Below are 24,766 nucleotides of genomic sequence, written 5' to 3'. Positions count from 1 at the left end.
GTACATCAGCTGATATTCTCAAAGTGCTGTACAGAAACCCAGCCTAAAACCCCAAACAGCAAGCAAAGCATGTGAAAGAAGCACGGTGGCTAGGAAAAACTCCCTAGGAAAAACTCCCTAGAAAGGCCAAAAACCTAGGAAGAAACCTAGAGAGGAACCAGGCTATGAGGGGTGGCCAGTCCTCTTCTGGCTGTGCAGGGTGGATATTATAACAGAACATGGTCAAAATGTTAAAATGTTCATAAATGACCAGCATGGTCAAATAATAATAATCATAGTAGTTGTCGAGGGTGCAACAAGCACGTCCGGTGAACAGGTCAGGGTTCCAGAACAGTTGAAACTGGAGCAGCAGCACAGCCAGGTGGACTGGGGACAGCAAGGAGTCATCATACCAGGTAGTCCTGAGGCATGGTCCTAGGGCTCAGGTCCTCTGAGAGAAAGACAGAAAGAGAGAAAGAGAGAATTAGAGAGAGCATATTTCAATTCACACAGGACACCGGATAAGACAAGAGAAGAGAAGAGAAGAGAAATACTCCAGATGAAACAGACTGACCCTAGCCCCCCCGACACATAAACTACTGCAGCATAAATACTGGTTAGCGGTGTCTCTGTAGCACACATGTGATTGCAGAGTTTGCTGAACAAATCACAACTGGATTGATGCAAATAATCATGATATCAGAGAAGTTTTCATTGTTTTTGGGCAGCATTATGTGAGGTGTTATTATGCGTTGTTAGCGATGAGCCTTGGTCAATCTATCTCTGAATATGCCTCTTCAATCTGTCACCTAATCCTACCTAATGGGCAGGTCAGCCCTGGAGGAAAATATTGGCTGTAAGAAGTAACAGAAAACATCTGGTTGTTTTTAAATTACTTGTCATGACATTGCTTGACAGAATAAACATTGTAATGGAGATTTTATTCCAATCTGTGTTGCCCACTCCAGTCAGCAGATGGCGATGTGAGTATTTCAGGTGATGCTTCTTGCGTGACGTATAATCTAGTGGACGGAACTGGAGGCTTCTTCAACAGCGACAACAGACTACTGATTTAACCAACGTGGTGCTTTGCTAGCGAACATAAAACCGATTCATTGAAGCGGTTTAGACCTATCTTGTGTATATTACTCTTAGTGTTTTGAACATACTTCTGTTTATCTATCTACTAGTTCATTTAAACGTAATTTACTTGTTAAATTAGCAAATGTGTTAACTTGATACTGCACTGCACTAGGCTAATCTCCCGGAGCATGAGTTCACTAAGCAAGACGGAGAAAGAAGCTCTGGTGAAATTAGAGAAAGAAGCTTTCAGAATGAAAAAGGAAAAAGATGCCATAACATTGAAAGAAGGGAATGTAGTGAAAAAAGAGGAAGAACATTTTGGAGTGAAAAAGGAGGAGGAGACTGAAGTACCGATTAACACCAGTGAGTATTGTCTTAAAAACAGGGGCACAAACTATGCAGTTGTTGAACTAATGTGTGGTTTTAAATGGGCATTCAACTGAAGTTCTACACTTGAATATGTTGTTCAGTACTGTAGGAATTAAGGGACAATCCGCCATTGGTACATATATTTTGGGGACTTTTCAATTAGATGTATTGAATTCTCCACGTGGTCTATATTAAAGTGCACCTCATCTAATATAACAGGCTTTTGAAATATAATATTGGAGCATCATTTATACTTAAAATATCAAAGGGACACAAAAGGCACCCATTTAGTGGAACGATCCTTTTACATTCACAACACAAACAATATTTTATAAAATCATGATGAATGTGGCCATTTTAGGCCCTTTTTAGACATATTAATGCCTCTTGTAAGACTCTGTGTTTGCAATAGGTCATAAGTTTATCATTTGTTTGATGTTCTCATTCACACAGGAGAGAGACATGACTATCGTGGATCCTTTGGGGAGCATCAACAACATCCTGATGCTGACGAGGCAGAGAAGAGTCTCTCCAGATCAGAACACAAGATGGTACAGCTTGGTCTGGTCTAGCATACAGCTTGTTCTATCAGGGTCTGGGCTGGGTTTCTGTAAAGCACTTTATGACAACAGTGACATCAGCATCCATAATTATATGTGTCTGTGTCCCCTCTTTATGGTTACCAGGACAACGCTAGGCCTTCCACCCTCCCGGAGTCCCCGTGTCATGCCTCTCCCGGTAGCGCCTTACTGCTGGATATGAAGAGGTTGTCTATGCTGCTGGTGGACTGCAGGAAAACAACGGGGCTGAGTGGAACTGTGAGAGGAGGAGAAGAGAAGAAAGGATCAGATTTGACTCATCAAAGTAAGTGCTGTACTTTAGTTTGAACAAATAAAATAGATCTGCCCACTGGTATCTGTTCCCAGTAGGGCTGTCCCCGACTAATACAAATACAGCTTTGCACACTGTTGGCATTCTCTCAACCAGCTTCATCTGGAATGCTTTTCCAACAGTCTTGGAGGTCCCACATATGCTGAGCAATTGTTGGCTGCTTTTCCTTCACTCTGCGGTCCAACTCATCCCAAACCATCTCAATTGGGTTGAGGTTGGGTGATTGTGGAGACCATGTCATCTGATGCAGCACTCCATCACTCCTTTTTGGTCAAATTGCCCTTACACAGCCTGGAGGTGTGTTTGGTCATTGTCCAAACACACCTGGGATGGGATGGTGTATCACTGCAGAATGCTGAGGTAGCCATGCTGGTTAAGTGTGCCTTGAATTCTAAATAAATCACTGACAGTGTCACCAGCAAGCACCCACACACCATCACACCACCTCCTCCATGCTTCACGGTGGGATCCACACATGCAGAGATCATCCGTTCACCTACTCTGTATCTCACAAAGACACGGCGGTTGGAACCAGAAATCTCAACTTTGGACTCATCAAGGACAAATTTCCGCCAGTCTAATGTCCATTGCTCGTGTTTCTTTCCCCAAGCAAGTCTCTTGTTCTCATTGGTGTCCTTTGGTAGTGGTTTCTTTGCAGCAATTTGACCATGAAGGCCTGATTCACGATGTCTTCTCTGAACAGTTGATGTTGAGATGTGTCTGTTACTTGAACTCTGAAGAATTTATTTTGGCTCTCCTCAGTGGCCGACTTGAGCAAGATATTTAAGCGTTAACCCTCTCAGGTCTGCCGGCCCAGAGGGCATCCCTATCCGCATCCTCAGGGCATGCGCAGACCAGCTGGCTGGTGTGTTTACAGACATATTCAATCTCTCCCTATCCCAGTCTGCTGTCCCCACATGCTTCAAGATGTCCACCATTGTTCCCATCCCCTAGAAAGCAAAGGTAACTGAACTAAATGACTATTGTCCTGTAGCACTCATTCTGTCATCATGAAGTGCGTTGAGAGACTAGTCAAGGATCATATCACCTCTACCCTACCTGATACTCTAGACCCACTTCAATTTCCTGCCCCAATAGATCCACAGACGATGCCATCGCACTGCACACTGCCCTATCCCATCTGGACAAGAGGAATACCTATGTAAGAATGCTGTTCATTGACTATAGCTCAGCATTCACCACCATAGTACCCTCAACTCATCATTAAGCTCAAGGCCCTGGGTCTGAACCCCGCCCTGTGCAACTGGGTTTTGGACTCCTGACAGGCTGCCCCCGGGTGGTGAAGGTAGGAAACACTTCCACTTCGCTGTTCCTCAACATGAGGACCCCTCAGGGGTGCTTACTCAAGCTCCTCCTGTACTCCCTGTTCACTCATGACTGCACGGCCAGGCATGAATTCAACACCATCATTAAGTTTGCCGATCACCAAATTCTCTAAAACGACATTGGAGGTGGCTTATAGTAGAGAAATTAAGATTTAATTATCTGGTAACAGCTCCAGTGGATATTCCTGCATGGCAATTGCACACTCCTTTGAGACATCTGTGGCGTTGTGTTGTGTGACACAACTGCACATTTTAGTGGCCTTTTATTGTCCCCAGCACAAGGTGCACCTGTGTAATGATCATGCTGTTTAATCAGCTTCTTGACGTGCCACACCTGTCAAGTGGATGGATTATCTTGGCAAAGGGATATAAACACATTTGTGCACAAAATGAGAGAAATTAGCTTTTGTGCATATGGAAAAAGTCAAATTATGTATCTTACAGCTATGAAGGTTATATATTTAGAACCACCTGCTCGATAGGAATCTATCGACGTCTGTGTCTTGAGTGTCCTAGAACTGTCTAGTTGTTTGTATTCTGACTTCTAAAACAGAATTAATAAGTAAGTAAACATATTATCAGAAATTACCAGGAAGCTCTACAACATTTGTTTTAACCTGTTGGGACTAGGGGGCAGTATTTGCAAGGCCGGATAAAAAAACGTACCCAATTTAAACTGGTTGCTACTCTTGCCCAGAAACGAGAATATGCATATAATTAGTAGATATGGATAGAAAACACTCTAAAGTTTCTAAAACTGTTTGAATGGTGTCTGTGATTATAACAGAACTCATATGGCAGGCCAAAACCTGAGAAGATTCCATACAGGAAGTGCCCTGTCAGACAATTTGTTGTCCTTCTGTTGCATCTCTATCGAAAATACAGCATCTCTGCTGTAACGTGACATTTTCTAAGGCTTCCATTGGCTCTCAGAAGGCGCCAGAAAGTGTAATGGGGTGTCTGCTGTCTCTGGGCGAAAAACAGCAGGAGAATTTGTGAGTGGTCAGCCTGGGGACAGTGACACTGGAGATGCGCGTTCATGAGAATTCTCCATTTTTTTCTTTCAGCCTTTGAATGAATACAACGTCACCCGGTTGGAATATTATCGCTATTTTACGAGAAAAATAGCATAAAAATTGATTTTAAACAGCGTTTGACATGCTTCGAAGTACGGTAATGGAATATTTTGCATTTTTTTGTCACGAAATGCGCTCGTGCGTCACCCTTCGGATAGTGACCTGAACGCACGAACAAAACGGAGCTATTTGAATATAACTATGGATTATTTGGAACCAAAACAACATTTGTTGTAGAAGTCCTGGGAGTGCATTCTGACGAAGAACAGCAAAGGTAATCCAATTTTTCTAATAGTAATTCTGAGTTTGGTGAGCCCCAAACTTGGTTGGTGTCAAAATAGCTAGCCGTGATGGCCGGGCTATGTACTCAGAATATTGCAAAATGTGCTTTCGCCGAAAAGCTATTTTGAAATCTGACACCGCGATTGCAAAAAGGAGTTCTGTATCTATAATTCTTAAAATAATAATGTATTTTGTGAACGTCTATCGTGAGTAATTTAGTAAATTCACCGGAAGTTTGCGGTGGGTATGCTAGTTCTGAACATCACATGCTAATGTAAAAATCTGTTTTTTGATATAAATATGAACTTGATTGAACTAAACATGCATGTATTGTATAACATAATGTCCTAGGAGTGTCATCTGATGAAGATCATCAAAGGTTAGTGCTGCATTTAGCTGTGGTTTTGGTTTTTGTGACATATGCTTGCTTTGAAAATAGCTGTGTGATTATTTTTTTGGCAGGGTACTCTCCTGACATAATCTAATGTTTTGCTTTCGCTGTAAAGCCTTTTTGAAATCGGACAATGTGGTTAGATTAACGAGAGTCTTGTCTTTTAAAAGGGTGTAAAATAGTCATATGTTTTTGAGAAATTGAAGTTATAGCATTTTTGAGGTATTTGTATTTCGTGCCATGCGATTCCACTGGCTGTTGACTAGCGTCCCACCTCGCCCAGGGAGGTTAAAATCACACCAAGATTGTTTTAAATGATTAAATGTTTGAAAACTGGCCTCAGGTTGAGGGATCTGATTTGGATGAAACCTCATAGCAAGGCAGTTTTATCATGTGGAGGTTTCATTCAGTTCTCTCTTTAAATAAACACTGTCTTTGGCAGGAGAAAAACCAAACTTGGAGGAACATAAGACGTCCAAACCAGCAAGAGGACACCTCTGCTCCCAGATTGGAACGAGTTTTACCAAGTTAGGAAGCCTGAAAAGACATGAGAGGACACACAGTGGAGATGGGGATAGTGACACAGAGTTACTACAGGACGAAGACGAGTCATTGAGCGAACATGGCTTTGACTCCCAGACGGAAGATATGTTTTTACACGGGGAGGACATCGTTTTGGACTGGTAAGTTCTTCTTATGATAATGCCGTTGTTAGAAATGAATAATATCAAATATTATCCGTTTGAGATTTTATTTTATTTGCAATATATAAAAATATAATCAGTAATGAAATGTGTAAAGTACACTGTATGTATATTATTATTTTTCTATATTATACATATTTTAATATTATATATCAATATTTTTATATAAAAATGGAGTGGAGTTGAATGGAACAGCAAACACACCTCATCACGCTCCCTCTACTCCACACAATCACCTCACCACAGTGACCATGCTATATTGATTGTGTGGAGTAGAGGGAGCGTGATGAGGTTTGTTTGCTGTTCCATTCCATTGTTATATAAATAGCCATTGGAGGCTGTTGAGGGGAGGGCAGGCCCACAACAATGACCGGAGTGGAATGGAACAGCACTTCACCATAGTGATTGTCTTCCCTCTACTCTATATTATACATATCTGTTTATTTTACCTGTTGATACAGGGCTCATCTGTAAAAGTATTCTTACTGATTTTTTTTTCTTACACAGTGCCAGGGACTCGGATGAACAATGGGAACCCCCAATGTCAAGGTGTTCATCCCCCACTAATTCAGACGCTGAAGCTGGTTCATCCAGCCGGACCCCTGCTGTCTCCGGCTCCACACCTTCCCCCGCCCGGCCATCTAGAGGTGTGAAGAGGCCAGTCCAGAAGCGGAGGGGGGGCCAGTGCACAACCTGCAGACAAAGGGACCGAGGGGCGTTGGCACACTGTGCTAGACGTGGATGTGGAACCAAGTGCACCAACATTTAGACCGAAAAGGCAGCCAGGACCTCAGATGGACATGACTGCAAAGTACAGCCCCTTAATCTTTTCCAGATGTTTTTCTCCTTGTCAGTTCTGGATTCGCTGGTGTCTAACACCAACAAGTATGGGGCTAAGAAACAAGCAGGCAAGAAAGAGGCATGGAAGCCCATTTCCGTCCAAGACCTGTACTGTTACATCTCACTGGTTATTTACATGGGGCTTGTGAAGTTGAAAAACCTGAAGGACTACTGGAGAACGTCAACACTCTACCGACTGCCTTTCCCCACAACTGTCATGCCTTGTAACAGGTTTCTGACTATCTCACGGGCGCTTCATATCAGTGACCCACAAGTTGATGAGGACAATGACAAGAAGAGAGGCACAGCAAGCTTTGATAGGCTCTGCAAAATCAAACCTCTCTACCCCAGCATGGTTGAGGCCTGCAAGACCCATTTTCAGCCCAACCAGAACCTGTCCATAGATGAGAGGATGGTAGCCTCAAAGGCTAGAATTGGCCTCAAACAATATATGTGTAACAAGCTGTGTGGGTACAAACTGTTTGTTTTGGCTGATTCTGTGTGTGCCTACACTTGGAATTTGTTTGTTTATGGGGGGGAAAGCGGTTTTGCTACCGGTAAGGGACTTGGTTATGATTCCGTTATGGAGTTGTTGGATTTTCAACTGCTGGGGACGGGCTACAAACTGTTTATGGACAACTTCTACACAAGCCCTACCCTGTTCACAGACCTGAGGAAGCTGGATGTGTGGTCTTGTGGCACCATTCGTACCAACAGACAGGGCTTTCCAAAAACTAAAGTGAACGACATGCCTAAGAGGGCTGATAGGGGTACCATGAGATGGATTCGTAAAGATGACCTGCTCTTTGTAAAGTGGATGGATACCAGAGAGGTGGTCATGTGCACCACTATCCACAAATCCTTCAGTGGCGATCACGTCGTCAGGCGTGTGAAGGACGCTAATGGGGCATGGACCACAAAGAATGTCCCCATTCCTGCTGCTGTAAAGGACTACAACAAGAGCATGGGAGGTGTGGACCTGTCAGATGCTCTGATAGGCTACAACAATGTTCTCCACATGACAAGGAAATGGTACAGGACAGTGTTCTATCACTTCATTGACATTGCTGTGGTGAATGCATTCGTCCTCCAGAAGGAAATGGCTAAGAGCTCTGGACAGACCTCCATGACACAGCTAGCCTTCAGAGAGCTGCTCATCCGGGAGCTTGCTGACTACGGCACAAAGTCCACTGCAGCACCTTCTGTCCCCTCTACTCCTGTCACCAGTGTTGTTCACATTCCCAAATTCCTATCTGCAGGCATGAATGTGCCTAAGGGCAAAAAGGGCACAGTAGGGAGGCGTCGTTGTGTTCTGTGTCACAGGAAAGGCCCCATCACCTGCCCCACTTGTTCTGTTACCCTCTGCTTTACACCAGAAAGAGACTGCTATGGGACTTGGCATCAGCAGCACAATATTGTGTAGGACTGAGAATCTTCCAAATATTGTCATTCTAAAGTGTGTAATTTGTATTCTTTCTGTTCATTTGTTTTGAGAGAGAGGTTGTGTTAGGCGTAGCATTTTTATATGTTGTGTATATAGTTATTTGCTTGAAAATGTATCGCTTTACCAATTTGGCAACTTGGGTACATTTGGCCAACTTGTGTGGGACACCTGGGTGACTTCATGCTAAGTGTCATGTAGCTCGCTCATTCCTGAAGTGATCAGTCTAAAACTTTACACACACTGCTGTCATCTAGTGGCCAAAATCTAAATTGCACCTGGGCTGGAATAATACAATATGGCCTTTCTCTTACATTTCAAAGATGATGGTACAAAAAAATACAAAAACGTATTTTTTTGTATTATCTTTTACCAGATCTAATGTGTTTTATTCTCCAACATTCCCTTTCACATTTCCATAAACTTCAAAGTGTTTCCTTTCAAATTCTACCAAGAATACGCATATCCTTGCTTCAGGTCCTGAGCTACAGGCAGTTGGATTTGGGTATGTCAATAAAGGTGAAAATGGGGGGAAAAATGGGTGGATCCAACATTCATGACCCTTCACTATCTTCATCGATAAACTAGACAATAGTTATTGTTGCTATTGTTATTCTCATTGACCTTCCTGGCCATATGAAAGCCAAGCTAAATACAATGTTGGTGTCAGTTTTCATGTCTTTGGTTATGCAAACAATTGTTTATTAGATTATATTTCTCAATAAGAATGTTTTAATTCTAAATGGGTCACACCTTGCTTTGGTCATGTGTTCTCTTATGAGTCAATGATTTTAATTAGAATATAGCAATGATGCTCTCTCCTCAATCACTTACAGTGCCTTTGGAAAGTTTTCAGACCCTTTGCCTTTTTTCACATTTTGTTAAGTTACAGCCTTTTTCTAAAATTGATTAAATAAAAAAATTCTTCAGCAATCTACACGCAACAATTCTTTGCACATTTATTATAAACAAGAAACATTAGTTATTTAGATAAGTATTCAGACCCTTTGCTATGAGACTCGAAATTGAGCTCAGGTGCATCCTGTTTCTGTTGATCATCCTTGTGATGTTTCTACAATTTGGAGTCCACTTGGGGTTAATTCTATTGATTGGACATGATTTGGAAAGGCACACACCTGTCTATATAAGGTCCCACAGTTGACAGTGCATGTCAAAGCAAAAACCGAGCCATGAGGTCGAAGGAATTGTCTGAAGAGAAAGTTTTTCCTTGGTTTCTGATTTGTCCCTGTTTTTCTCTCTCAAAATCACACTGTTAATAGAGAAACTACGCAATTGGATGTGAGTCCACAACAATACTTAAACCACATCAGGAGACCACTTTTGAAGTCTGAGGAAAATCTGAAAATGGTATTTTGGGGTGTAGATACCCTTTAATGCAAGTGGCACCAGCAAGAGCCTTGCTTGGTTAATCAAAATCAAATCAAATTTATTTTTATATAGCCCTTCGTACATCAGCTGATATTCTCAAAGTGCTGTACAGAAACCCAGCCTAAAACCCCAAACAGCAAGCAAAGCATGTGAAAGAAGCACGGTGGCTAGGAAAAACTCCCTAGGAAAAACTCCCTAGAAAGGCCAAAAACCTAGGAAGAAACCTAGAGAGGAACCAGGCTATGAGGGGTGGCCAGTCCTCTTCTGGCTGTGCAGGGTGGATATTATAACAGAACATGGTCAAAATGTTAAAATGTTCATAAATGACCAGCATGGTCAAATAATAATAATCATAGTAGTTGTCGAGGGTGCAACAAGCACGTCCGGTGAACAGGTCAGGGTTCCATAGCCGCAGGCAGAACAGTTGAAACTGGAGCAGCAGCACAGCCAGGTGGACTGGGGACAGCAAGGAGTCATCATACCAGGTAGTCCTGAGGCATGGTCCTAGGGCTCAGGTCCTCTGAGAGAAAGACAGAAAGAGAGAAAGAGAGAATTAGAGAGAGCATATTTCAATTCACACAGGACACCGGATAAGACAAGAGAAGAGAAGAGAAGAGAAATACTCCAGATGAAACAGACTGACCCTAGCCCCCCGACACATAAACTACTGCAGCATAAATACTGGTTAGCGGTGTCTCTGTAGCACACATGTGATTGCAGAGTTTGCTGAACAAATCACAACTGGATTGATGCAAATAATCATGATATCAGAGAAGTTTTCATTGTTTTTGGGCAGCATTATGTGAGGTGTTATTATGCGTTGTTAGCGATGAGCCTTGGTCAATCTATCTCTGAATATGCCTCTTCAATCTGTCACCTAATCCTACCTAATGGGCAGGTCAGCCCTGGAGGAAAATATTGGCTGTAAGAAGTAACAGAAAACATCTGGTTGTTTTTAAATTACTTGTCATGACATTGCTTGACAGAATAAACATTGTAATGGAGATTTTATTCCAATCTGTGTTGCCCACTCCAGTCAGCAGATGGCGATGTGAGTATTTCAGGTGATGCTTCTTGCGTGACGTATAATCTAGTGGACGGAACTGGAGGCTTCTTCAACAGCGACAACAGACTACTGATTTAACCAACGTGGTGCTTTGCTAGCGAACATAAAACCGATTCATTGAAGCGGTTTAGACCTATCTTGTGTATATTACTCTTAGTGTTTTGAACATACTTCTGTTTATCTATCTACTAGTTCATTTAAACGTAATTTACTTGTTAAATTAGCAAATGTGTTAACTTGATACTGCACTGCACTAGGCTAATCTCCCGGAGCATGAGTTCACTAAGCAAGACGGAGAAAGAAGCTCTGGTGAAATTAGAGAAAGAAGCTTTCAGAATGAAAAAGGAAAAAGATGCCATAACATTGAAAGAAGGGAATGTAGTGAAAAAAGAGGAAGAACATTTTGGAGTGAAAAAGGAGGAGGAGACTGAAGTACCGATTAACACCAGTGAGTATTGTCTTAAAAACAGGGGCACAAACTATGCAGTTGTTGAACTAATGTGTGGTTTTAAATGGGCATTCAACTGAAGTTCTACACTTGAATATGTTGTTCAGTACTGTAGGAATTAAGGGACAATCCGCCATTGGTACATATATTTTGGGGACTTTTCAATTAGATGTATTGAATTCTCCACGTGGTCTATATTAAAGTGCACCTCATCTAATATAACAGGCTTTTGAAATATAATATTGGAGCATCATTTATACTTAAAATATCAAAGGGACACAAAAGGCACCCATTTAGTGGAACGATCCTTTTACATTCACAACACAAACAATATTTTATAAAATCATGATGAATGTGGCCATTTTAGGCCCTTTTTAGACATATTAATGCCTCTTGTAAGACTCTGTGTTTGCAATAGGTCATAAGTTTATCATTTGTTTGATGTTCTCATTCACACAGGAGAGAGACATGACTATCGTGGATCCTTTGGGGAGCATCAACAACATCCTGATGCTGACGAGGCAGAGAAGAGTCTCTCCAGATCAGAACACAAGATGGTACAGCTTGGTCTGGTCTAGCATACAGCTTGTTCTATCAGGGTCTGGGCTGGGTTTCTGTAAAGCACTTTATGACAACAGTGACATCAGCATCCATAATTATATGTGTCTGTGTCCCCTCTTTATGGTTACCAGGACAACGCTAGGCCTTCCACCCTCCCGGAGTCCCCGTGTCATGCCTCTCCCGGTAGCGCCTTACTGCTGGATATGAAGAGGTTGTCTATGCTGCTGGTGGACTGCAGGAAAACAACGGGGCTGAGTGGAACTGTGAGAGGAGGAGAAGAGAAGAAAGGATCAGATTTGACTCATCAAAGTAAGTGCTGTACTTTAGTTTGAACAAATAAAATAGATCTGCCCACTGGTATCTGTTCCCAGTAGGGCTGTCCCCGACTAATACAAATACAGCTTTGCACACTGTTGGCATTCTCTCAACCAGCTTCATCTGGAATGCTTTTCCAACAGTCTTGGAGGTCCCACATATGCTGAGCAATTGTTGGCTGCTTTTCCTTCACTCTGCGGTCCAACTCATCCCAAACCATCTCAATTGGGTTGAGGTTGGGTGATTGTGGAGACCATGTCATCTGATGCAGCACTCCATCACTCCTTTTTGGTCAAATTGCCCTTACACAGCCTGGAGGTGTGTTTGGTCATTGTCCAAACACACCTGGGATGGGATGGTGTATCACTGCAGAATGCTGAGGTAGCCATGCTGGTTAAGTGTGCCTTGAATTCTAAATAAATCACTGACAGTGTCACCAGCAAGCACCCACACACCATCACACCACCTCCTCCATGCTTCACGGTGGGATCCACACATGCAGAGATCATCCGTTCACCTACTCTGTATCTCACAAAGACACGGCGGTTGGAACCAGAAATCTCAACTTTGGACTCATCAAGGACAAATTTCCGCCAGTCTAATGTCCATTGCTCGTGTTTCTTTCCCCAAGCAAGTCTCTTGTTCTCATTGGTGTCCTTTGGTAGTGGTTTCTTTGCAGCAATTTGACCATGAAGGCCTGATTCACGATGTCTTCTCTGAACAGTTGATGTTGAGATGTGTCTGTTACTTGAACTCTGAAGAATTTATTTTGGCTCTCCTCAGTGGCCGACTTGAGCAAGATATTTAAGCGTTAACCCTCTCAGGTCTGCCGGCCCAGAGGGCATCCCTATCCGCATCCTCAGGGCATGCGCAGACCAGCTGGCTGGTGTGTTTACAGACATATTCAATCTCTCCCTATCCCAGTCTGCTGTCCCCACATGCTTCAAGATGTCCACCATTGTTCCCATCCCCTAGAAAGCAAAGGTAACTGAACTAAATGACTATTGTCCTGTAGCACTCATTCTGTCATCATGAAGTGCGTTGAGAGACTAGTCAAGGATCATATCACCTCTACCCTACCTGATACTCTAGACCCACTTCAATTTCCTGCCCCAATAGATCCACAGACGATGCCATCGCACTGCACACTGCCCTATCCCATCTGGACAAGAGGAATACCTATGTAAGAATGCTGTTCATTGACTATAGCTCAGCATTCACCACCATAGTACCCTCAACTCATCATTAAGCTCAAGGCCCTGGGTCTGAACCCCGCCCTGTGCAACTGGGTTTTGGACTCCTGACAGGCTGCCCCCGGGTGGTGAAGGTAGGAAACACTTCCACTTCGCTGTTCCTCAACATGAGGACCCCTCAGGGGTGCTTACTCAAGCTCCTCCTGTACTCCCTGTTCACTCATGACTGCACGGCCAGGCATGAATTCAACACCATCATTAAGTTTGCCGATCACCAAATTCTCTAAAACGACATTGGAGGTGGCTTATAGTAGAGAAATTAAGATTTAATTATCTGGTAACAGCTCCAGTGGATATTCCTGCATGGCAATTGCACACTCCTTTGAGACATCTGTGGCGTTGTGTTGTGTGACACAACTGCACATTTTAGTGGCCTTTTATTGTCCCCAGCACAAGGTGCACCTGTGTAATGATCATGCTGTTTAATCAGCTTCTTGACGTGCCACACCTGTCAAGTGGATGGATTATCTTGGCAAAGGGATATAAACACATTTGTGCACAAAATGAGAGAAATTAGCTTTTGTGCATATGGAAAAAGTCAAATTATGTATCTTACAGCTATGAAGGTTATATATTTAGAACCACCTGCTCGATAGGAATCTATCGACGTCTGTGTCTTGAGTGTCCTAGAACTGTCTAGTTGTTTGTATTCTGACTTCTAAAACAGAATTAATAAGTAAGTAAACATATTATCAGAAATTACCAGGAAGCTCTACAACATTTGTTTTAACCTGTTGGGACTAGGGGGCAGTATTTGCAAGGCCGGATAAAAAAACGTACCCAATTTAAACTGGTTGCTACTCTTGCCCAGAAACGAGAATATGCATATAATTAGTAGATATGGATAGAAAACACTCTAAAGTTTCTAAAACTGTTTGAATGGTGTCTGTGATTATAACAGAACCCATATGGCAGGCCAAAACCTGAGAAGATTCCATACAGGAAGTGCCCTGTCAGACAATTTGTTGTCCTTCTGTTGCATCTCTATCGAAAATACAGCATCTCTGCTGTAACGTGACATTTTCTAAGGCTTCCATTGGCTCTCAGAAGGCGCCAGAAAGTGTAATGGGGTGTCTGCTGTCTCTGGGCGAAAAACAGCAGGAGAATTTGTGAGTGGTCAGCCTGGGGACAGTGACACTGGAGATGCGCGTTCATGAGAATTCTCCATTTTTTTTCTTTCAGCCTTTGAATGAATACAACGTCACCCGGTTGGAATATTATCGCTATTTTACGAGAAAAATAGCATAAAAATTGATTTTAAACAGCGTTTGACATGCTTCGAAGTACGGTAATGGAATATTTAGCATTTTTTTGTCACGAAATGCGCTCGTGCGTCACCCTTCGGATAGTGACCTGAACGCACGAACAAAACGGAGCTATTTGAATATAACTATGGATTATTTGGAACCAAAACAACATTTGTTGTAGAAGTCCTGGGAGTGCATTCTGACGAAGAACAGCAAAGGTAATCCAATTTTTCTAATAGTAATTCTGAGTTTGGTGAGCCCCAAACTTGGTTGATGTCAAAATAGCTAGCCGTGATGGCCGGGCTATGTACTCAGAATATTGCAAAATGTGCTTTCGCCGAAAAGCTATTTTGAAATCTGACACCGCGATTGCAAAAAGGAGTTCTGTATCTATAATTCTTAAAATAATAATGTATTTTGTGAACGTCTATCGTGAGTAATTTAGTAAATTCACCGGAAGTTTGCGGTGGGTATGCTAGTTCTGAACATCACATGCTAATGTAAAAATCTGTTTTTTGATATAAATATGAACTTGATTGAACTAAACATGTATGTATTGTATAACATAATGTCCTAGGAGTGTCATCTGATGAAGATCATCAAAGGTTAGTGCTGCATTTAGCTGTGGTTTTGGTTTTTGTTACATATGCTTGCTTTGAAAATGGCTGTGTGATTATTTTTGGCAGGGTACTCTCCTGACATAATCTAATGTTTTGCTTTCGCTGTAAAGCCTTTTTGAAATCGGACAATGTGGTTAGATTAACGAGAGTCTTGTCTTTTAAAAGGGTGTAAAATAGTCATATGTTTTTGAGAAATTGAAGTTATAGCATTTTTGAGGTATTTGTATTTCGTGCCATGCGATTCCACTGGCTGTTGACTAGCGTCCCACCTCGCCCAGGGAGGTTAAAATCACACCAAGATTGTTTTAAATGATTAAATGTTTGAAAACTGGCCTCAGGTTGAGGGATCTGATTTGGATGAAACCTCATAGCAAGGCAGTTTTATCACGTGGAGGTTTCATTCAGTTCTCTCTTTAAATAAACACTGTCTTTGGCAGGAGAAAAACCAAACTTGGAGGAACATAAGACGTCCAAACCAGCAAGAGGACACCTCTGCTCCCAGATTGGAACGAGTTTTACCAAGTTAGGAAGCCTGAAAAGACATGAGAGGACACACAGTGGAGATGGGGATAGTGACACAGAGTTACTACAGGACGAAGACGAGTCATTGAGCGAACATGGCTTTGACTCCCAGACGGAAGATATGTTTTTACACGGGGAGGACATCGTTTTGGACTGGTAAGTTCTTCTTATGATAATGCCGTTGTTAGAAATGAATAATATCAAATATTATCCGTTTGAGATTTTATTTTATTTGCAATATATAAAAATATAATCAGTAATGAAATGTGTAAAGTACACTGTATGTATATTATTATTATTTTTCTATATTATACATATTTTAATATTATATATCAATATTTTTTATATAAAAATGGAGTGGAGTTGAATGGAACAGCAAACACACCTCATCACGCTCCCTCTACTCCACACAATCACCTCACCACAGTGACCATGCTATATTGATTGTGTGGAGTAGAGGGAGCGTGATGAGGTTTGTTTGCTGTTCCATTCCATTGTTATATAAATAGCCATTGGAGGCTGTTGAGGGGAGGGCAGGCCCACAACAATGACCGGAGTGGAATGGAACAGCACTTCACCATAGTGATTGTCTTCCCTCTACTCTATATTATACATATCTGTTTATTTTACCTGTTGATACAGGGCTCATCTGTAAAAGTATTCTTACTGAATTTTTTTTTCTTACACAGTGCCAGGGACTCGGATGAACAATGGGAACCCCCAATGTCAAGGTGTTCATCCCCCACTAATTCAGACGCTGAAGCTGGTTCATCCAGCCGGACCCCTGCTGTCTCCGGCTCCACACCTTCCCCCGCCCGGCCATCTAGAGGTGTGAAGAGGCCAGTCCAGAAGCGGAGGGGGGCCAGTGCACAACCTGCAGACAAAGGGACCGAGGGGCGTTGGCACACTGTGCTAGACGTGGATGTGGAACCAAGTGCACCAACATTTAGACCGAAAAGGCAGCCAGGACCTCAGATGGACATGACTGCAAAGTACAGCCCCTTAATCTTTTCCAGATGTTTTTCTCCTTGTCAGTTCTGGATTCGCTGGTGTCTAACACCAACAAGTATGGGGCTAAGAAACAAGCAGGCAAGAAAGAGGCATGGAAGCCCATTTCCGTCCAAGACCTGTACTGTTACATCTCACTGGTTATTTACATGGGGCTTGTGAAGTTGAAAAACCTGAAGGACTACTGGAGAACGTCAACACTCTACCGACTGCCTTTCCCCACAACTGTCATGCCTTGTAACAGGTTTCTGACTATCTCACGGGCGCTTCATATCAGTGACCCACAAGTTGATGAGGACAATGACAAGAAGAGAGGCACAGCAAGCTTTGATAGGCTCTGCAAAATCAAACCTCTCTACCCCAGCATGGTTGAGGCCTGCAAGACCCATTTTCAGCCCAACCAGAACCTGTCCATAGATGAGAGGATGGTAGCCTCAAAGGCTAGAATTGGCCTCAAACAATATATGTGTAACAAGCTGTGTGGGTACAAACTGTTTGTTTTGGCTGATTCTGTGTGTGCCTACACTTGGAATTTGTTTGTTTATGGGGGGGAAAGCGGTTTTGCTACCGGTAAGGGACTTGGTTATGATTCCGTTATGGAGTTGTTGGATTTTCAACTGCTGGGGACGGGCTACAAACTGTTTATGGACAACTTCTACACAAGCCCTACCCTGTTCACAGACCTGAGGAAGCTGGATGTGTGGTCTTGTGGCACCATTCGTACCAACAGACAGGGCTTTCCAAAAACTAAAGTGAACGACATGCCTAAGAGGGCTGATAGGGGTACCATGAGATGGATTCGTAAAGATGACCTGCTCTTTGTAAAGTGGATGGATACCAGAGAGGTGGTCATGTGCACCACTATCCACAAATCCTTCAGTGGCGATCACGTCGTCAGGCGTGTGAAGGACGCTAATGGGGCATGGACCACAAAGAATGTCCCCATTCCTGCTGCTGTAAAGGACTACAACAAGAGCATGGGAGGTGTGGACCTGTCAGATGCTCTGATAGGCTACAACAATGTTCTCCACATGACAAGGAAATGGTACAGGACAGTGTTCTATCACTTCATTGACATTGCTGTGGTGAATGCATTCGTCCTCCAGAAGGAAGTGGCTAAGAGCTCTGGACAGACCTCCATGACACAGCTAGCCTTCAGAGAGCTGCTCATCCGGGGAGCTTGCTGACTACGGCACAAAGTCCACTGCAGCACCTTCTGTCCCCTCTACTCCTGTCACCAGTGTTGTTCACATTCCCAAATTCCTATCTGCAGGCATGAATGTGCCTAAGGGCAAAAAGGGCACAGTAGGGAGGCGTCGTTGTGTTCTGTGTCACAGGAAAGGCCCCATCACCTGCCCCACTTGTTCTGTTACCCTCTGCTTTACACCAGAAAGAGACTGCTATGGGACTTGGCATCAGCAGCACGATATTGTGTAGGACTGAGAATCTTCCAAATATTGTCATTCTAAAGTGTGTAATTTGTATTCTTTCTGTTCATTTGTTTTGAGAGAGAGGTTGTGTTAGGCGTAGCATTTTTATATGTTGTGTATATAGTTATTTGCTTGAAAATGTATCGCTTTACCAATTTGGCAACTTGGGTACATTTGGCCAACTTGTGTGGGACACCTGGGTGACTTCATGCTAAGTGTCATGTAGCTCGCTCATTCCTGAAGTGATCAGTCTAAAACTTTACACACACTGCTGTCATCTAGTGGCCAAAATCTAAATTGCACCTGGGCTGGAATAATACAATATGGCCTTTCTCTTACATTTCAAAGATGATGGTACAAAAAAATACAAAAATGTATTTTTTTGTATTATCTTTTACCAGATCTAATGTGTTTTATTCTCCAACATTCCCTTTCACATTTCCATAAACTTCAAAGTGTTTCCTTTCAAATTCTACCAAGAATACGCATATCCTTGCTTCAGGTCCTGAGCTACAGGCAGTTGGATTTGGATATGTCAATAAAGGTGAAAATGGGGGGAAAAATGGGTGGATCCAACATTCATGACCCTTCACTATCTTCATCGATAAACTAGACAATAGTTATTGTTGCTATTGTTATTCTCATTGACCTTCCTGGCCATATGAAAGCCAAGCTAAATACAATGTTGGTGTCAGTTTTCATGTCTTTGGTTATGCAAACAATTGTTTATTAGATTATATTTCTCAATAAGAATGTTTTAATTCTAAATGGGTCACACCTTGCTTTGGTCATGTGTTCTCTTATGGGTCAATGATTTTAATTAGAATATAGCAATGATGCTCTCTCCTCAATCACTTACAGTGCCTTTGGAAAGTTTTCAGACCCTTTGCCTTTTTTCACATTTTGCTAAGTTACAGCCTTTTTCTAAAATTGATTAAATAAAAAAATTCTTCAGCAATCTACACGCAACAATTCTTTGCACATTTATTATAAACAAGAAACCTTAGTTATTTAGATAAGTATTCAGACCCTTTGCTATGAGACTCGAAATTGAGCTCAGGTGCATCCTGTTTCTGTTGATCATCCTTGTGATGTTTCTACAATTGGGAGTCCACTTGGGGTTAATTCAATTGATTGGACATGATTTGGAAAGGCACACACCTGTCTATATAAGGTCCCACAGTTGACAGTGCATGTCAAAGCAAAAACCGAGCCATGAGGTCGAAGGAATTGTCTGAAGAGAAAGTTTTTCCTTGGTTTCTGATTTGTCCCTGTTTTTCTCTCTCAAAATCACACTGTTAATAGAGAAACTACGCAATTGGATGTGAGTCCACAACAATACTTAAACCACATCAGGAGACCACTTTTGAAGTCTGAGGAAAATCTGAAAATTGTATTTTGGGGTGTAGATACCCTTTAATGCAAGTGGCACCAGCAAGAGCCTTGCTTGGTTAGTGGTGTCTCTGTAGCACACGTGATTGCAGAGTTTGCTGAACAAATCACAACTGCATTGATGCAAATAATCATGATATCATTCTGCCAGGTTTTGGAGAAAGCTTTTCCATCAACCAGAAGATGGTTATCATTAGCATCATCGCTAACAGCTACACATAGTGGTAGACAAATGCACTCAGACAGGGGCAGTTCCTAGCTGTTTCCTCTTAAAAAAGTTGAAGGAAAATACAAATCACTGAGGCTAATTTAACGACGACTTGCAGGCAGTGGGTTCAGAATAACTATGAGGACAAGTTAATCCAAATTATACCACCACCCAAAAGGACACTTTAGAGACAGGAAGGGTAAAGGTTCATGTGTTCTACACAGGTAGAGCCCTATCTGTCCATGTAGCCTTTAACAAAGTGGGCACTGCTTCATGTGGTAACACCACCACTCACCTAAATAGTCCATATGCCACTGGGTGAGAGAAGTTTTCATTGTTTTGGGGCAGCATTATGTGAGGTGTTATTATGCGTTGTTAGCGATGAGCCTTGGTCAATCTATCTCTGAATATGCCTCTTCAATCTGTCACCTAATCCTACCTAATGGGCAGGTCAGCCCTGGAGGAAAATATTGGCTGTAAGAAGTAAGAGAAAATATAACATCTGGTTGTTTTTAAAGTACTTCTCATGACATTGCTTGACAGAATAAACATTGTAATGGAGATTTTGTTCCAATCTGTGTTGCCCACTCCAGTCAGCAGACGGCGATGTGAGTATTTCAGGTGATGCTTCTTGCGTGACGTATAATCTAGTGGACGGAACTGGAGGCTTCTTCAACAGCGACAACAGACTACTGATTTAACCAACGTGGTGGTTTGCTGTCGAACATAAAACTGAAATATTGAAGCTCTTTAGACCAATCTTGTGTATATTACTCTTAGTGTTCTGAACATAATTCTGTTTACCTATCTACTCGTTCATTTAAACGTAATTTGCTTGTTAAATTAGCAAATGTAGTAAATTGATTCAGCACTTGGCTAATCGCCCGGAGCATGAGCTCACTAAGCTAGACGGAGAAAGAAACTCTGGTGAAAGGAGAGGAAGAAGCTTGAAGAATGAAAAAGGAGGAAGAGGATGCTATCACATTGAAAGAAGAAGAGGATGATATTACAGTGAAAGAGGAAGATGGGAAAGAGGTTGTCAGAGAGGAAAAACAGGAGGTAGAAGCTTTCAGAATCAAAAAGGAGGAAGATGCCATAACATTGAAAGAAGAGAGTGTTGTGAAAGAAGAGGAAGAACATTTTGGTGTAAAAGAGGAAGAGGAGGCTATCTCAATTAAAGAGGAGGAGGAGGAGAGGGAAGTTCCGATTACCACCAGTGAGTACAGTCTTTAAAACAGGGTCACAAACTATGCAGTTGTTGAACTAATGGGGTGGGTATAATTTGTGGAACGTCACAACAGGAATCTGTTCCAAAAACTTCGTAAAGTACAAGGTTGCCAACAAACAACGCATACAAGTTAGCATGAATAATTCACCTAGCTAACTAACTAGCTGCCGAATAGGCATCAACTCACCACGTAGTTTATTCTTAATGTTTGTGCTTAGGCTACCAGAGTGAGGACAGACATTTTTCAGAATAAATTTGGTGAGTGAAAAACCGAATGAAATAGCCCACTCCCTACCCTGTGTCTTATTCTGCCGCTAAACAACTTTGTATGCGCTGTTTTTTGGCAACCTTGTTACTTACGAAGTTTTTGGAACATATTCCTGTTGGAACGTTACACAAATTAGAAACACCTGAACAAATGTGGGGTTTTAAGGGGCATTCTACTGAAGTTCTACACTTGAATATGTTGTTCACTACTGTAGGAGTTGTTTAAGTGGCAATCTGCCATTGGTACATATATTTAGGACTTTTAAATTCGATATATTGAATTCTCCATGTGGTCAATATTAAAGTACCTCTCATCTAATATAACAGGCTTTTAAAATCCAATAACGGTGCATCATATCTACTTAAAATATCGAAGGGACGCAAAAGGAACCCATTTCATGGAAGGACCCTTTTGCATTTGCATCACAAACAATATATTTAAAAAGCATAATGAAAGTTGCCATTTTAGGCCCTTTTTAGACATATTCATGCCTCTTGTAAGACCCTATGATTGCAATAGATGGTCAAAAGTTTACTATCTGTTTGATGTTCTCATTAACACAGGAGAGAGACATGATTATTGTGGATCCTCTGGGAAGCCTCAACAACATCCTGATGCTGACGAGGCAGAGAAGAGTCTCTCCAGATCAGAACACCAGATGGTACAGCTTGGTCTGGTCTAGCATACAGCTTGCTCTATCAGGGTCTGGGCTGGGTTTCTGTAAAGCACTTTATGACAACAGTGACATCAGCATCCATATTGATATGTCTGTGTCCCCTCTTTATGGTTACCAGGACAACGCTAGCCCTTTCGCCCGCCCGGAGTCTCCGTGTCGTGCCTCTCCCAGTAGCACCTTACTGCTGGGTATGAAGAGGTTGTCTGTGCTGCTGGTGGACTGCAGGAAAACAACGGGGCTGAGTGGAACTGTGAGAGGAGGAGAAGAGAAGAAAGGATCAGATTTGATACAAAGTGAGTGCTGTAGTTTAGTTTGAACAAATAAAATAGATCTTCCCACTGGTATCTGTTCCCAGTAGGGCTGTCCCCGACTAATACAAATACAGCTTTGCACACTCTTGGCATTCTCTCAACCAGCTTCACCTGAAATGCTTTTCCAACAGTCTTGAAGGAGTTCCCACATATGCTGAGCACTTGTTGGCTGCTTTTCCTTCACTCTGCGGTCCAACTCATTCCAAGCCATCTCAATTGGGTTGAGGTCGGGTGATTGTGGAGGCCAGGTCATCTGATGCAGCACTCCATCACTCTCCTTCTTGCAGAATATTGTGGTAACCATGCTGGTTTATTGTCCCCAGCACAAGGTGCACCTGTGTTATGACCATGCTGCTTAATCAGCTTCTTGATATGCCACACCTGTCATGTGGATGGAATATCTTGGCAACGGGATGTAAACAAATTTGGGCACAAAATTGGAGAGAAATAAGCTTTAGTGCGTATAGAAAAAGTCACATTCTGTATCGTACAGCTATTAAGGTTATATATATATATATATATATATATATATATACATACAACCACCTGCTCGAAAGGAATCCAGCGATGTCTGTGTCTTGAGTGTCATAGAACTGTCTAGTTCTTTGTGTTCTGACTTCTAAAACAGAATAAGTAATGTAAACGTATTATAATTAATTACCAGGAAGCTGTACAACATTTGTTTTACATTTTGAAATGTTTGAGAACTTGCCTCTGGTTATTAAGGGATCTGATTTGGATTAAACCTCATAGCAAGGCGTTTTTATCATGTGGACGTTTCAATCAGATCTCTCTTTAAATAAACATTCTTTGGCAGGAGAAAAAACAAACTCAGAGGGACCAGAGCCAGAGATGTCCAAGCCAGCAAGACGACACCTCTGCTCCCAGATTGGATAGAGTTTCATCAAGTTAGGAAAACTGAAAGCTCATGAGCGAATGTAGACAGGGGAGACGCCATACCATTGCGCCTACTGTGGAAAGCATTTTAAACGGTTAGACACCCTGAAATCTCATGAGAGAACACACACAGGGGAGAAGCCTTTCCATTGCTTCCAGTGTGGAAAGAGTTTCAGCCACTTAAGAAATCTGAAATCTCATGAGCGAACGCACACAGGGGAGACGCCTTTCCATTGCACCCAGTGTGGAAACAGTTTTAGCCAGTTAACATGAAAAGACATCTGAGAATACACACAGGAGCGAAGCCACACCATTGCTCCCAGTGTGGAAAGAGTTTTAGCCAGCCAGGAAAGCTGAAAGCTCATGTGCGAATACACACAGGGGAGAAGCCTTTCCATTGCTCCCAGTGTGGAAATCGTTTTATGCGGTTAGACACCCTCAAAACTCATGAGCGAATACACACGGGAGAAGCCATACCATTGCGCCCAGTGTGGTGAGAGTTTTAGCCAGTCAGGAATCCTGAAAGCTCATGAGCGAACACACACAGGTGAGAAGCCTTTCTATTGCTCCCAGTGTGCAAAAAGTTTTAGCCAGGCAGGAACCCTGAAAGCTCATGAGCTAATGCACATAGGGGAGAAGCCTTTCCATTGCTCCCAGTGTGGAAAGATTTTTAGCCACTTAAGAAAGCTCATGAGCGAATACACACAGGGGAGAAGCCTTTCCATTGCTCCCAGTGTGCAAAAAGTTTTACCCATTTTGGAAATCTGAAAGAACATGTGAGACTGCACACAGGGGAGAAGCCTTACAAGTGCTCAGACAGTGGGAAGACATATTGCTCATCACAGTCACTTAAACGTCATGTGAGAATCCACACAGGAGAGAATAATTACTTATCCTATTGTGTATATTGATATTTCACATCACATTGACTTAACATTCCTCAGAGAACATACACAGTGCTCCCATTGTCTTATATTGTTGACTAAGAATGTGTTTACTTGTTTATACCATATGAAATTAAATGGTACAAAGTATACTCAAACATATATTTGTATGTTTATTATAAAACATGAATTGAATATGGAGTATGTCAGTTTGAATATAGAGTAGATCAGATTCCATATATTTAAATGGTCCTTTTTTAAACTCTGACTGTGTTTAACTGGGTGTGTCATTGTTGGCCCACTGATGATTTAATGAAATGAAAATGTTCACAGACTCTGTAATGGAAAATGTTAATTGTATGTGTCCACATAACTGAGTATGTGACTAACCTTGTGAAACTGTCCTATTATAATCTCCTGTTCTTGGGAGTATCATCCTGTGTTGCAAACCAGCTGCACCTGTGTCCTTGTATGAATAAAGTCCCTCCCAGGAACAGGAAACTATAAAGATATGTGCTCATCACCCAATGCTTCAGGAATTCAGATTGTCTACACTGCGCTGTGTAACTCTGTTATTCTCTCTGAGCTCAGAAATAAAGAATCTTGGTTTGACTTGGACTCCAGCAGATCCTTATTTTATA

General features: G+C 42.1%; 3 protein-coding genes across 4 annotated transcripts in view; all 3 read left to right on the top strand.

Annotated features, from left to right (window-relative positions):
• Positions 1 to 24,737, top strand: part of LOC106593835 (zinc finger protein 883-like) — a 262,127-nt gene extending 237,390 nt beyond the window's left edge. The window contains exons 3-4 of the mRNA XM_045690550.1: positions 22,152 to 22,326; positions 23,162 to 24,737. Coding sequence (XP_045546506.1) covers positions 22,152 to 22,326; positions 23,162 to 23,241 — 255 coding nt within the window. The 3' untranslated portion in view covers positions 23,242 to 24,737. The remainder of the gene's footprint in view (positions 1 to 22,151; positions 22,327 to 23,161) is intronic.
• Positions 1,008 to 9,270, top strand: LOC106592670 (piggyBac transposable element-derived protein 4). Of its 2 annotated transcripts, none has more exons than XM_045690558.1 (5): positions 1,008 to 1,425; positions 1,885 to 1,982; positions 2,118 to 2,295; positions 5,860 to 6,100; positions 6,629 to 9,270. In XM_045690558.1, exon 5 carries the CDS (start codon positions 6,957 to 6,959, stop codon positions 8,382 to 8,384), a length of 1,428 nt encoding a protein of 475 aa, XP_045546514.1. In that variant the 5' UTR covers positions 1,008 to 1,425; positions 1,885 to 1,982; positions 2,118 to 2,295; positions 5,860 to 6,100; positions 6,629 to 6,956; the 3' UTR covers positions 8,385 to 9,270. The 2 variants fall into 2 exon arrangements, with proteins under 2 accessions (XP_045546514.1, XP_045546515.1); XM_045690559.1 differs by having other exon boundaries at positions 1,009 to 1,425.
• On the top strand, positions 10,889 to 19,191 carry LOC106595067 (uncharacterized). The gene is made up of 5 exons (XM_045690568.1): positions 10,889 to 11,305; positions 11,765 to 11,862; positions 11,998 to 12,175; positions 15,739 to 15,979; positions 16,513 to 19,191. The coding sequence occupies exons 1-5, from the start codon at positions 11,131 to 11,133 to the stop codon at positions 16,991 to 16,993; spliced, it is 1,173 nt and encodes a 390-aa protein (XP_045546524.1). The 5' UTR covers positions 10,889 to 11,130; the 3' UTR covers positions 16,994 to 19,191.
• Positions 24,738 to 24,766: the final 29 nt, after the last annotated feature.

The sequence above is a fragment of the Salmo salar genome, chromosome ssa12 (genome assembly GCF_905237065.1).
Source record: "Salmo salar chromosome ssa12, Ssal_v3.1, whole genome shotgun sequence".
Classification (NCBI taxonomy): domain Eukaryota; kingdom Metazoa; phylum Chordata; class Actinopteri; order Salmoniformes; family Salmonidae; genus Salmo; species Salmo salar.
Note: the sequence above shows the minus strand (reverse complement) of the source record. Positions and strands in the feature narration are given on the sequence as shown.